The sequence below is a fragment of the Pagrus major genome, chromosome 3 (genome assembly GCF_040436345.1).
Source record: "Pagrus major chromosome 3, Pma_NU_1.0".
Lineage (NCBI taxonomy): Eukaryota > Metazoa > Chordata > Actinopteri > Spariformes > Sparidae > Pagrus > Pagrus major.
Genome location: NC_133217.1, coordinates 4,279,633 through 4,294,848, shown reverse-complemented (window position 1 = coordinate 4,294,848; position 15,216 = coordinate 4,279,633). Strand labels below are relative to the sequence as shown.

The 15,216-nt window shown below is 41.6% G+C and overlaps 1 protein-coding gene across 1 annotated transcript in view; it reads right to left on the bottom strand.

The window, feature by feature from the left end:
• The window catches only part of trps1 (trichorhinophalangeal syndrome I), a 97,388-nt gene that overhangs the window by 44,332 nt on the left and 37,840 nt on the right, over nt 1-15,216 (bottom strand). The window contains exons 4-8 of the mRNA XM_073463704.1: nt 12,995-13,607; nt 12,405-12,619; nt 11,746-11,947; nt 11,420-11,660; nt 4,718-5,543 (exon numbers count right to left, since the gene is read on the bottom strand). Of these exons, the coding sequence (XP_073319805.1) occupies nt 4,718-5,543; nt 11,420-11,660; nt 11,746-11,947; nt 12,405-12,619; nt 12,995-13,607 (2,097 nt within the window). The remainder of the gene's footprint in view (nt 1-4,717; nt 5,544-11,419; nt 11,661-11,745; nt 11,948-12,404; nt 12,620-12,994; nt 13,608-15,216) is intronic.

Sequence of the window (15,216 nt, the reverse complement as noted above, 5' to 3'; positions counted from 1 at the left end):
TTTTCCGACACTCACACACAGATATGCATGCACGCACACACACACACAAACCGTGCCGCAGCAACTAGAAAGAATAAAGGCAGCACTTTGCTCGTTTTCCATAAGGCCGGTACATGAGATGCTAACAGCTTTAGCGGAGCATTTCCATTTTTATAAGGATGTCTGTAGAAAATGCAGCTTTAAAACTTCTGTGTTGATGTTTAATGGCTGCTGTTCATAGCTGGCATTGTGGGACTTATTGGCATATACAGCGTACTGGTACCTTCATTGTCTCCCAGAGCGAAATCTTCCATAACAGCAAATAAAGAAACAAAGCAACCAAGGTCTCTCAGTGATGACTAGAAAGACTAGCTAATGCTCCACTGTGTACTGCCAGCTGTTAGGTTGTCTGAAAAGGTCCATTCAATATCAACACATAACAATCGGAGACATTTTTGCATTGAAAAATAAACTTTTCAGAGCTCCGTGACACTTTTTAAATTGGTTCCAACATATATTTGGCATTCCTCTTGCGTGACAACAGCAATATATCTGTGCTAACATCAGCTGATCAGTGAGGTCCACAAGTCATATTCTCACCAAAAGTTTATCAGCTCTTTCTTCCCACATAAACACATTTTCCAGCCTTTAAAATAAATCTCTTCGTCACAATGTTTCATTTTTAGAGCACTTTTCAAGGGATCTTCATTTTAGGCATAAAAGAATCAGTCAATCGAGATCTTTCTCTACTGATCAAAATTTCTTCCTCAAAACTAGACAGTGCTTCTTTAAAGTGGCTGTTTTTATGAGTTTATAGTGGGAGTGCAAAGGACCTGGAAATAGAAAGACAACATTCACATAAAACAGCACAACAGTCGAGGCCCACAATTCATAAGTTAAATCGCTTAAGTTTTTTCCTTTATAAAAAGCATCAGGCACACAACACACACACACACACACACACACACACACACACACACACACACACACACACACACACACACACACACACATACTGGAGCATAAGCTCCATAATTTCCTGTAGCGGATATAAAGTGATGTTAAATTATCAGCACGGAAAATAAGTTCACTTCATGCTTTAATTTCCTTACAAAACACACACACTTGCTCTCACACAATCGCGCACAGGCAGAATGCAAATGCAGACACATGTCGCACATAATTAAGTACACAAGCAGTGGAGAGCGCACACAGACGCACATGTACACCAACACGGATGAATTTACCCAAAGAAAGAGGGAAGAAGGGAAATAGAATGCAAAGTAATGACAGCTTTATGGAAATACAGCTGTGTGTGTGTGTGCATGCGTGCATGTGTGTGTGTGTGTGTGTCTTTTAAACATAATTAGCTCCGTCGGGCAGAAATGTAAACGAGAGAAACTTTAATGAAACTCTTCTCTGATCTGCTGAAAGCACACATTCCCGTTTATCTCTCTCAGTTCGTCTCTATTTTCTCCGTCTGTCTCTCGACTCAAATGGAATTGAATGTCACGCATGGGACTTTTAAAACCCTGGAGGTTTACGTTTCAGTATTGCATTATGACCACATAAGATGAACACAATTATATTGTGTTCGTAAGGTCGCATCCACTATTTCTTCCTCCCTCTGCATGCGTCCATTTATCTCCTCCTCTCTGCTGTCCTTGAGGTGGAATTCCCTTTGAAAACACAGTCTGGAACGTATTAGACGGACCAAATTTCGGGTCGATTCACATGTGTTTGGGTACATTCACATGCGTTCACATATGTTTGGCTCAGAGGTGGACCTTTCTCAGCCCTACTTAACTCGAAAAACCACCATTACTCAAAGTATGTCCAATTCCATTTATAAACTAAAACGTCATGCAGGCTTTTACTTTAATTTCATCTTTAAACCTCATACACAGTCTATCTTTGCCTCGCGCAGTCAGTCAAAACTGACTGAAAATAAGATTTCAGACTGAGCAAATGTCTTCAATGCAATAAATCACTACAAAAACAAAGCCAATAGTGGAGCAATGTCTCAACACTGTGCAGCAATTATAGATCAGGCCTTTCAAAAGAAAATATTCTCCCCTCTCTACAAAGCAAGACGCCTCCAATACCAGAATACTAAGAACTGTGTGTGTGTGTGTGTGTGTGTGCACAGGCCTGTGTGTGTGTGCACGCCTGAATGCTTTTGTGTGTGCGCGAGGTGTGTATCGATCCCACGTGTATCAGGTGAGTTGTCCTTTGAGGAAAAAGAAGGGAAATGAAAGAAAAAGAGTGGAAAGAGAAGAAGAGGGACAGATCGATGCGGGGGAGAACAGAAAGAACAAGTGAGGACGAGGAGAAACACCCACACGAGTGCAGGACACAGAGAAAAGATGCACACGCATACACGTGCTCAGATGGAATATGACAGAATATTCGTTTCTGCTTTTGTCTTTTTATAATCCTTCACTTCCTTCCCCACTAACTCCCTCTCTTCCTCCTTCCTCTCCTCCCTCTCTCTCTCTCACTTGCCATTTACAAAGAGTCAATTTGTATTTCGGGCCGATTCACCTTTTTATAATTCAGACTCTGCCCTGTTGCGTCAAAGGCTGCATTTAAATCGAACTAAACGTGTGCGTGTGTGTACTAAGTTATTTCAGATGATCCTTTGCATTAGTGCCCCTCCCTTACCCTGCCCAGTGATGAGTCAACCTAAGCCTGTGTGAATGTGCGTGCGTGCGTGTGTGTGTTAGACTTGTCACCGCATGCCATGGAAACTGAGAATAAATATTGTGTAGTGAGAGGAGGGAGAAAGATAGCAGCAAAGGCCATATCTCATGACGCTATTTAAGTAATAAGTCATGTTCGTGTTTCTCCTCTAATAAATTGTTGGTCTCTTCCATCTCTTACTTCTTCTTCTCCTACATTATTTTAAAGCAGCTGTAAGCGTTGTCGGCGTTTTGGCTAACTTCCTGTACGTTTTTGCAGTAACCAATCCCCTCCCTCCCTCCCTCCCTTTTAACGTCACCACATGAAGGCGCGGCGGTAATCGCCAGCCTTAGCAGCAAACAGGAGAATCCTGCTCTCTGCACATTCATGAGCAGACAGGACCGCCCCTTTAAGGAGTTCTCTGTCCTGATTGGATAAAGCGGGCAGGGATACCAGAACATTTCTTTTCTCTTTTACTGCATGAGCGGGGGGAGGACAGACAATGTTGACTGACTGACTGTTGGATTCTAGAGCAATTTAACACTTATTTTAATAAATAAAAACATCCATTAGAGGAGCTTTAACTTTAGCGCAGATCCCGAAGTTTTCAAAGATACCAAATATTTTCATGTGAATTGGGGGGAAATGTGAAAAATCGGATTTTATTGAATGGTGCAGCCATTAAAAACATTGTTTCTGCCCAGTCAGCTCTTCTTAGAATAAAGAAAGGAAGCTCTGCAGAAGCTAACCTGGCTCTGTCCTAATAAACACATCTATAAAGCTCACTCATTCACATTGTACAACTAATTTGTTACATCTGTACACACACAGAAAAGTAAAAATTACAATCTGAGACCTTGGTGGGAGCTAAATTTTGGTTACTTTTTCTTCCTTGAGGCAAACAAATGGGAAAACTGTACGATAAGGGGTTAATTTTTACTTTTATCTCCATCGGACTCTCTCGGTCCTCCGCTCTTCATCTCAGTTTTTTTCCCCTTTCTCCCTCATGCATGTTCTCTCTCACTCTGTCTCACTCTCTCACAGACATACACTGCCCCACCCACGATAATGAGCAAACCTCTCGCTGCCCCACCCTGCCCAGTCTGCCAAGTTACTGCCAACACCTCACACACGCGCGCACACACACGTACATGGAACAGACCAACCCACAACTTGTACAAAGAAGCCATATACTCAACTCACACACTGATGTGTGTACACACACCACGAACACCACTGTCACACTCAATAATACCAGTAACATAGACCCATGTCAGTGCCCTGACACTACATACACACACACACACACACACACACACACACACACACACACACACAACCACACACATACGCACACACACACAGTTCAGTCTATTCTGATCTAATGTGATCATAGCCAATAAGCTCTGCGGTGCTGGCAAACCATAGTCTGTTCCTGCCAGTCCATGACATCACTGTGAAGTGAAAAGCATTGTGGGCCACAAAGTGGGATGAGGGAGCTGACTGACAGGTGGTAACCATGGGAACTTTCAGTTTGCCTCTCCGTTGCCATAGCAACAGGCAAGTTTCTCAGTGTTGTGAGTTAAAATTTAATTTAGAAAAGAGATGAATGCAACTTATGGGAAAGGAAATTATGTCATGGAAGCGCACACACACACACACACACACACACACACACACACACACACACACACACAAGAACAAAAGCTCACAGAGATATGCACACACTCACACACACGTTTCTGGCCAACGTGAATCTGCATAAGTGCTCTAAATGACGGACGAATTACAGATTTCATTGTCGCTGCTCTCTGCATGAGGTCTAATCCTCACATGTGGTTCAAAGGAAAGGAAGATACGGGCGTATTAATAGAAGCACTATGACAACTAATGCTCTCAGCAGGTCAGATCTGCTTATAGAGATCTAGATACAGAGGTCTTCATTCAGAGAGTGAGAGGCTAAAATCAGGGTGTGAGAGAGGAAATTAGGAAAAATTAGGCTCAATCAGTGAATGAGCTGAATGTGAAACAGCGGGGTGCACGTGTTCCGCCTTACCCGTAGAAGGGATTGGGACTCCTCTTTTGCGGCTCCTCCTTTCGTCTCCTGTCCTCCTCCACCTCCACTACCTCCTCCACCACCTCCTCCTCCTCCTGTGTACTGCTGAGGAGCCATCTGGATCTGTTTCTCCCCTCCGCCTACACCTGCAGCAGCTCCTCCGGGCCTCCCACCGCCGTACAGCTTGGCGTCTCCCAAAAACGACTTGGTATCTCCCAAAAACGACTTGGTGTCTCCTAGGTAAACCATGCTAGGTGAGGCCACGCCTCTTTTCTGCTGCGAGGCCTCGTGATTGGCTGAAACAAACGACAGTGAGAGGGGGGAGGGGAAAAGAGAAGGGCTCCCACCTCCTGTTCCTCTTTCTACTCCTCTTTCGGGTCCCATTCGCTCCTTGGGCACCCAGAGTAAACCGTGGGCCTGCTCACCTCCTCTTTCTCCCAGTCCTCTGGTCTCCCCGAGGACCCAGCCTTTCTCACGCTCTCTTTCTTTCTCCTCACCTCCCTCACTTTTTACCACCCCTCCTGCCTCTTCTCTGCCTCCCTCTGCCAGCCGTCCCTCGGGTGGTGCGAGGGAGTAGAGGAGGCGAAGATCCCCCTTGCTTTCTTCCTTGATTGCTAAGGTGGAGGGAGCTGAGCAGCCATTGGCTGAGAGTGTTAACGAAGGTGTCAGCGAGGTGGTCAGTGAGGTGGGTAAGGAGGTCGTTGTCAATGAGCTCAATGAGGGGGAGGATTCGTGACAGTGGGCTGAGTTAAAATGGTCGAGGAGGGCAGACGAATCAGGAGCTGTGAAGTCACAGCGTCGACAACGGCAACATGCGTGGACACGCCTGCAAGGAGAGAAAAAAGGCCATGAGTGAATTATCCACAAATAAAAAAACTTGAGTAAGAATAAATAAAATGTTGTATCAAAAATATAGAAAAGTACAAAGGAGTCGGAAAAGTTTACTTTCATTGTAATTGAGAAATGGCAGGCAACGAATTGACATTATAAAACTGCTTAAACATATACATAAAAAGAGTAATTTCAGGTTTGTCGACGCCAACATGACCTCTTGAAAAAACGATTTGCTCATTAGAGGTTATTGTCAATGAGAGAGTGAGTCACACTGAAGTCAGAACAGTAAAACTAACGAGACTGAACATAAGTATTACGATTTAAGTACCTGGTTTTGTTTTCATTTCTAATAGCTTTTATTGGGCTGTATATGAGATGGGAAAAAATGGCTAAATTGATCACATTTCGAAAAAAAAAACCCACTCCCTGAATGACTCAATTGAAAGTGTATTTCCTCAAAACACTCAGGTAAAGTTTCACCGAGCCTGTTGCCAAAAAGTGACTCAGTATTCCACTGAATCACCATGAATTAGGACCAAACTGTGAGGAATGTAAATGAATCTGAATGACATGAAATGTATCAGCCATCAACAAACCACCTTCATTTCCTGCTGGCAAGGCCCTGAATGACCGCCAATATATACGATACACAGCATCAGGGTTTTTCCTGGCTCAGAGGACAATTTTGGTGCTTCTTGTGCGGGCCAGCGAGCAAAATCAATCGAGCATCTATACCAAGAACTTGGATCTGTTTGCAGTGGCTTTTGGGGGGCCTGCCATGGGCAGCTTCTTTATATTTAGGTGTACAGGAAAAGCATTAACTGGAAGCTGTCAAAATATACATTCACAAATACATTAAATAAATCTTCCTGAAAATAAATAACAGCACAACAAATAAGACCTGTCTTTCTTAATGCATTTCTCCTCCTGCATATTTCTCACTAGCGACTTCTCATTACTGCCACAATGCAACGACTCGTTTATAACAGTGGAATATGTCAAAAATGTCATTAAAAACACCAAAGAACAATCAAATTGTCGTGTTTCTGTTCTGGCATCTGTCATGCCTTTGGATTCTGCTCAGGAACCTGCCAGAACTATTCTGCACGCAGAAAAAGGAAAGAAAAACACACAGATGAACACCCACACAAATATTCAGGATACATCCAAGTATATAACTTTAAAGATCACACATACTCTCTTATTACTGACATGTTTTTTGCCTTGTTTTATATCTCTTTTTCTCTGAATATGTTATCTGTTTCTGTCTATCTGCTGCCCTTTATTAACTGATGAAGATAAAAAAACTGCCTGTCAAGCAGATCATAATGATCCAGATTTTTGTAGAACATTTGTAAAAAAAACATATATATATATATATATATATATATACATATATATGTGTGTATGAGTAAAGTACACCTTGTACCTAATGGACTTAAATGTCTCCAGATGCTGAACAAAGACACAGCGGCCTCTCTGTTTGTCATCACCGCTCACACCACACATGTATGCACACATGGACGGGCGCAGTTTACAGACTCATTTACTCACTGTTTCTTTCTTTCTTTCTTTCTCACACGCAAACCCATTCATGATAATCATCATTCTACATATGTGCTGATCTAATCTCTACCCTGAGAACCATCAACAACTGCATCTGTCTCACATGCAGAGAATCATGTTATTTCCCCTCAGACAATCAGAGAGGACATTTCATTTTGTGTTGAAAGATAACAAATATCAAAGCAGTCTGAATTAGGGTTGCAGCAGTACACTTTCAAGGTATACCATGGTAAGAATTTTGCCGCGTTATTGTTATTAAAATATATTAAGTTTTACGTCTGTCAGTCTATCATTTTGTGAAATTATAAGAAAACGCTGGTTCAACCACAGAAAGAGTCTGTTTTCAAGCCATTAAGTTCACCCAAAAATGAAAATTGAGTCATTATCTGCTCACTCTCTCGCAGATAGAAAGTCGGTTGAAGTTTCCTAATCCACAAAACATTTCTTGAGTTTCCCAGCAAGACAGCGTTTCAGCATTCTCCTAAAAAACTGAAGTAGATAGAGACTTAAAATGGCTCATTTCAGCTCATCCAGCGTAATCCACATATCTTGAAGCCCCAAGATTCCAAGTTGATGTGAAAAGATGATATTTACACCATTTTAGAAGACAAAATCTTCAATGTACGCTAAAAGCGTTGTGTAATGGTGCTCCGTCTGAGGTGGGTCCATAAGCTTGACTGCGTGCCGATGGGTGAAAATATCATCCACAAATCAATTTGGGATCTCAGGGGCTTTCAAAGACTTGGATTATGTCGAACAATCTGTATGGAGCCATTTTATGATTTATCTTTCTTTGTTTTTTTTTACGTTTTAAAACAAGTCCCCATCTACTTCAGTTGCTGCTGTGAAGCTCCAGAAATGTTTCACGGACTACGAAACTTCAACTGCCTCTCCATCAGCACGAGGGTGAGAAGATAATGACTGAATTTTCATTTTTGGGTGAACTTATCCTTTAAGGTTCATTGTATCTGCAAATATTTTTTATAATAATGGTGTGATACCACTTATCATGACACAGCGAAGTTGTGATATTTACTCTCATACCTTTACAAACCTAGTTTGAATGCACTGATTTTATGAGCTTTACTAAATGTTTCTGAGTTTTTGCTAAACTAAAATGGCATTTGTCAGATTTATAAATCTTCAAAAAAACTTTATAAGTAAAGTTAGTCTTTGAGAATAATACATAACCTCGCATTACTAAAGTATGAGGGGTTGACTGGGAAACTCACTGCTGGTAATTTTGGCCTTGGAGGCATTCATTTGTTAAGCAACACAAAGAAATGTGGACAAAGAATTTTAAAAGATCTTTTCAGGGAGTTATGTAGAAAAATGGTCCAAAAAATGTCTGTTATATCCTGAAGATAAAAACTGCTTAACAATGTTCAGGGCAAAGCAAACACTCTGATATTACTTCAATGCAACATGTGAACTCTGTCAGTGCTAAGGCCTTGTTAATGCTACTGTTGCCAAGATACCACATGTTTGTGCATTTCACATTGAAAGTCTTCAAGTCTCTCAAATAACAAATTTGTCTTACCGGTCACAACCCCTATACCTGCTGAGGTCAGCACAAACCTGCGACTCTACACATACACACACACAAATGTTAATAATTACAGTGAGAGCATGGCAGTATTTCTGCAATATAAAGATGTTTGAGAATAAGCTTTATAAGTCTGTTTGTTATGTTTAATAAAATGTTTGAAGTTCTGTTTGTGCATGAAAACACTCATTTGCGCATCTTATTTTTAAGCCCTCGGAGCTTTATCATAAATAGCCTAAAAATACTGGCATTGTAATTACATAATGCACATTCTCAGCAATCACAACATTTGTCAAAGCCTCAGTGAGGGTGTTACGGTGTGGAAGTTATAAGGGAGATTGATTAGTTTGTCTCAGCTGGTAACTTTTTCCCCCCCAAACACTACGTGCCTTTGTTCTGAGCACCCTGTAATTAAATCCTGGATTTGTTTTCTAAAACTTGGCCTTGGAATCCTTTTAGGTCTGGTTGATTTTAGTGGTGGTGTGAAACTTTCTGGCTTTATTTCAGTTTTATTTGATTTGAGCTCCGAGATTCAGAGCTTAGATTTTGTTAAGGACGTGAGTGGACTGTTAAATCCCCTCCGCTCTCTCTTTGTCTCTCTCGCTTTGTCACCCTCTATCCACACTTTCCTCTCTGCTTTTCTCTCCGTTTCTTCTTCCCCCCATGCCGTCTCCTTCTTTTTCCACCTTTTCTTTCCTTTCTCCGTCAATACATCCCTTTTTCTCTCTCTCTATCTTTCTCCACCTCACCTTCTTCTCCCCGCTCTCACCCTGAAATGAATCAAACTTTTTTAATCTGTCATTGATTTGTGGCAGACGTCCTGCTGAGACGGCTCCGTCAGACTGTAATTTTATGTTTGTTTGTGTGTTGGAGAAAACGAGTAACTTGTGTTTGCGAGTTTGTTTGAGAGCAAATCTCAAGAAGCAATCCAGATCAGCAATCTAGATCAATACTAAAATAGCCAAAACGATTTCACACAACTATCTCTCAGTCTCTCAGTCTTCAGACACAACTTTCCCACACCACCCCTCTCTCTCTCCCTCTCTTCCCCACCCTAACATACTTAAGCTTTCTCTGTCATTTTTTCTGGCGCTGTCACTGAAAACCTTGAGAACATGTGTGTGTGTGTGTTTCTGTGTGTGGTATGTAGGCAACAAATTAGCTGAGTCTAGACTGACCTATACAGGCTTTAACAATTTGTGAAACTGAGCTTATGGCTTATTTAGCAGGTGTACACATACTGTGCACAGACATTTGTATGTGCAAGCAAAAAACACAATTTTACTGATTTACTGTCTCATAAAAACCAATAAGTTTTAAAACATCAAAACTTAAAGGGGCAACATGTAGGAATTTTAGTTCAAAACTTAAAGAAGTAACAGTTTTGACGTTTGGTGGTTTTGCAGAGACATCTACTAAAGTTAGCATGCTAACCAGCTAGCCCCTGTCCATAACTCCTGTGCTAGTGACGCTTGGTCCCCGGGGTTCCAGTCCAGACAGCTAGTTGCACGGCTAACTGAGCTAACTAGCTAATGGCAGTTACAGTAAGTAGCATTTAGCAGTTACTCTGGTGATTTCCTGAATCCGACAGGTGTCCACTTATTACATATTGCACCTTTAACACAAAGTCTTTGGTTCTATATTGCCAGGCCGATCCTCTTTGGAGAAAGCTGTCCAACGAAGGATAGTCAGTAAAGAGTAGTTACAATTTTAGGAATACTCCACTTGTTTAACACATCAAGGTCTGTTTAGAGATCTTTTTTAAGTACTACTGTATGCTTGACATAGTTGTATAAAGCCTTGTTGTTGCTCCAGAGGGATCTGCATGAAATCAAATTGCATCAGTTGGGGAAAACTAAAAACTACAAATCAACTAGAAGTGGGGTGACTGGAATTAAAAAAGATGATATATCTTGTTCTGCTGCATCGATTTTGATCCTTTTTTTTCTTAAACTGTCCGTTGTGAGTCTGGCAACGTTAATGTAGGCGTGCTTAATCAGCAGAGTACTCTTTTATAGCGCTTTTACATGTAGGTGATTAAAAATATGGCAACACACAGCACTGTCTTTAAATAGTTCCACAAGAAAACAATAGCTTTAAAAGGTAGTGATGCAAAGCCCATCATTTCTAAAGGTCCTCAACATAACTAGATTCTCACAGAGTCGATGCCAAGATTGGATTAAGGCCTTGATAACTCAGCAGGTCATGGCGTCCTTGTGCTGATCTTGTTCCTGAGACCCATAAACAGCAGAAAAGAAACAAATATCTATTGCAGGGATATATCAATGAAGCTCATCACACAGTTGGGATTTCTGGCTCAACTTCACCTGCTTCCAAGGCGCATGGAGAGTCTTAACACCAGCAACACTTGAACTATAAAGAACCGCTTCATTTGTGGGTCATTATACAACACATTACAATAAAAAGAAACCCATTAGCCAAAACATGTTGGTCTAACAATAAAGTTGTTTGTTATATTACACGTGTTGCTGGATTTTTGACTTTGTAAATGCTTACTGTTCTTTTTATTTTCATTTTGTTGCTCTTGGCTTGTTTTTTGAAAGCTTTTCTACTGTTTTATTTCTTTGGATTTTACATGTTCGAAATTAAAATCTGTCTTTTTAAGAATAAATATCTAAGTTAGGGATTGATCGACATTTCCTGGGTAATTGGGAGTAAAACAAAAAAAGAGAGAATTAAAAGGGTTTGAATCCCAGCACAATCCTAGCACAATGTTTATACAGAGACTCTCTTACCTGTAGTGTCTAAAAATTTCTTCTTCCACTTCTGTGATGAAGTGACACTTAGTACAAGAGTACTCCCTCTCTCCTCCTCCTCCTCTCCCCCCTTCCTTGTCTCCCCCGACCTCATCCTCAGCCTTAACATGTGGAGGTGCCCCCTTTAGGTTTATCAGGCTGTGGCAGCTTTCGTAGTGTTGGAGCAACACGTCGATATCGGTGGTGGCGAAGGCACACTGGTCGCACAAGTGGGTGACGCCTGGGATCATAAAACATAGGAGCATGTCGTGTCAAATCTCCTGACATATAAAGAAAAGTTGAAAATGAAGTAGGCCTTTGAATACCTTTTGTGACAACAGGATGGGCGGGGTTGGAGGTGTGAAGAGTCACCCCTGGGTCTCCTCTAGGATTAGGAGGGGTCATGCTGGGTGAGGTGGCCGTAGTCGGTTTTGAGCTGACGGTGTCTTGCTGTTTGGTGGATTGAGGGAACTTGGAACACGAGCATTTAGGGCAGGTGGGCTTCCGACAAGCGAAGGGGTGAGACACCTGTTGAAAAAAATCAGACAAAGTTCGTTAAAGAGTAGCAAGCTTTATTTATCACTGACGAAACTGTGCACATAAGGTGAATTTAGACTTCTGATGTTTTCTCAGTTTTGATGTAATTGTGTTTTTGTCTGTGCAGGTAAATGTGCATCATTAACTCAACAACGCCACCAGCAATTTTGGTTGCCAACCGTCCTCTATGCATTTGAAACAGCTGCATCGGTACTGTTTGGCAGCTGGCACACGGGAGGGTGGGGGAGCGTGCGTGGGTGGAGTGGGGGAAGCAAGGGGAATTTTAACTAGGCTGAAAATTGGAACAATTACCTTTACATTTTTTCATATTCCATTTTACTTTCTTGCGCTTAAAAAACTGCTCATGTTTTGTTTTTTTCCTTCTAATCGCCAAGCAAATACGAAAAACATCAAGCAAATAAACATCCCAACAGTTTATTAGTCTCACCTCCCCCAGGTGTTTATGTGGCTGACAGAGCCCCTGTGGACAGTACATGCAGTGCTGGATGCAACATCGGTGGATGGAGTGGTTGTGCTGGTAGTGCAGCAGCAACGGCGCTACGACGATCACATCTGCGCTGTGGGCCATTGAGTACCGGAAATCGCACAACTGGCAGTTGTAACTGGTCACGACTGCTTCTGAGTCGCTGCTGTTTGGCTCTCCTGGGAAGCAGAAAACAGAGCGAAGGCCTGTTAAATAAAACAGTTTGGGTCTTGGAGTGGAAAAACAAGGAGATGTCAGATAAATAACAAAGAGGGTCAAGTACCATCATAAAACTATAAACAATAAAAAGGAAGCGGTCAGGCAGGATTATGGAACTTGTTACAGCTAAAGAAGTAGAGGCCAGTCGAGTTTCTAGGAAAAGCAAAGTCAAGCAGTATTATAGTACCAGAGAAAAAGAAAATCATTAGGCTGCTATTTAATTTTTTTTTACCCATGATCATTAATCTTGGCCCATTAAAGTGGATACCTTCTATTGAAAAACGCGCAGCACAATTCACCACCACATTTCAACATACTTTCTCCCATTTAATTACCTTGGCTGGTGCTGGATGGGTTGGATGATAGATCTTTGCGGCTTTTGGATGCCATGTGGTCTCTCTCTCCTCCTTCCCTTCTCCCTCCTCTCTCCCTCTCTCTGTCCATGCCCCCGGGATTAGAGTTGTTGGGGCTCATGGTGCCTCCCGTGCTCATTCTATGTCTTTGTTCATAGTGCTCTAAAAGCTTCGCCGAGCCCCCTGACCACTCACAACTCCAGCTACAGAATTTGCACCAGTAATACGCCTGCACAGGACCTCGACCCGGCTCCCCCGCCCAGCTCGACGTATCTGAACACGCCCTGACTGGGATGGAGTACCCGACCAAAGAATCGTCATCTGCTATCACCGCGACTTGCTCTGCACCGTCTATGATTTGACTCCGTTCCTTCATCTGGTTGTCGTGCGTTGGTAGGTTATTGGTCGCCAGCAGGGGCGTGGTTGGCGGAGTTTTGACTTTATTTGGGTGTGAGGAGACGAAGTGTTGTTCAAGTTCTACTGAATTACTGCCCATGTATGTGAAGTTGCAGAATTTGCAGCGAAAGTACTTAGTATTCCCCTGGCAGTCAGAGGTCTTCCGGCCGATCCCAATTAGCGTGCCACCTAGCGTCACCTGTTGCCAAGCAGAAAAGAGAGAAAAAGACAGAAAAAGGTTTTGTTACATTAATATCACAAGTCAATGTCTGTATAATTCATACATGGTTAAGACTTGAAGATCAGCAGGTCCTTGCTTAGTGCTACCACAGGCAGAGAAGATTATAAACAGCTGGTTCCATCTGGATCCATTTCCTGGTTAACGAAATAACTTTTACTGAGCTACAACGCTAACAAATCTTTGATCAAACCTTTTATGCAAAGCAGAGCAATGTCGACAACTTCTCATTTGCTGACAGCTGACTCTTGCTAGTTTAAACGCCAAACATTGCCCTTGGTAGATTATATCAGCTGTCGTTAATTACATACTCATCTAACAGCCTATAAAAATAAACTTCTGGCTGATGTCTGATGTGTTCTCTGCAATCTGGTGTCTTCATATTTGCCACACCACCAAGGGTAACTTAAGGGTAACTCCCTCACTCGTTGACTCTGTTGCATTGTGGGTAATGTAGGCACCATGTTTTGAAAAGGAAAAAAAGGTGATGTGGTTCTGCTGTATCGATTTTGACCATTCGTTGAGTCCAACAGTGTTACAGGAGTGCAATGCTAGACTGGTGGACTGTTTTTTTAAAACCTAGGCCTACATCAGCCACAATGCAACTTAAGCATGTGAAAAAATGGCAGTTACCTTTTAACAATGCAGGTGGACCTTTTTAATTGTAGTTTGGCACCAACAAGAGGCTAATATTGTCTAAAACAATCATCAAAGTTGTATACTGGAGGACAAGGTGAACTTTTAGAGCAAGTCCCATAGTTCAGAAAAAACAAGGTGCATAAGTGAGCGCTACAACTAGTGATTTTGTCAACTTAGTGAACAAAAACTAAACATAAATCTTTGTGTTTAAGTCATGTGTAAGATTCAGATTCAATAAAATGCTACTAAACCCCAACTCAAACCAATCATCTTTAATATTTAAAAGATGGATCTAGGCTGTAAAATCTGCAAAAGTTCCTTTATAGAGTAAGGAGGAAACCAACTGATCGATCGATTACCAACTGAAGTAGACTAATAAATTCAAGCTGTTAAAACTTTTTAGCTTGTACAACTTAAATCAAATAGTCTACTTGGTGATCGATAATCGGTTTTCTGACTTTTTAAAGAAAAGTCAGCTTTTAAAATTCACAGCATACCAACAGTTATTAGACATTAGACAATAGTTTAGTTTAGTATAGTTTGGATCATAAGTCTATATATCTGTAATGTGCATATTTGGGTGTACTGTACCTATAATAACTTGTCTTTGAACAAAATACATTCACCATTGTCATTTTTAATTCCTAAGCAGCAGATATTCAGGTAACATGAGCCTTCAAACACAGCGCTGCACTGCTGCAAATATGGAAAGCTGTGCTCTATCTGCTCTCAGCACTAAACAGCACAAATCAAAAGTATTCCAATATTTTTTGTATGTAACTGTAGACAATTAAAAGGCCGCTGAAAGTCAAACTAACTGACCAATAACAGACCCATCAGGCTCTACTGTAGTATCCAGTGTAAGCGGCCAAGATTTTACATTACTGAGCGAGCAACCTGACACTCGTCTGGTTTTTATTACGTTGGCCCG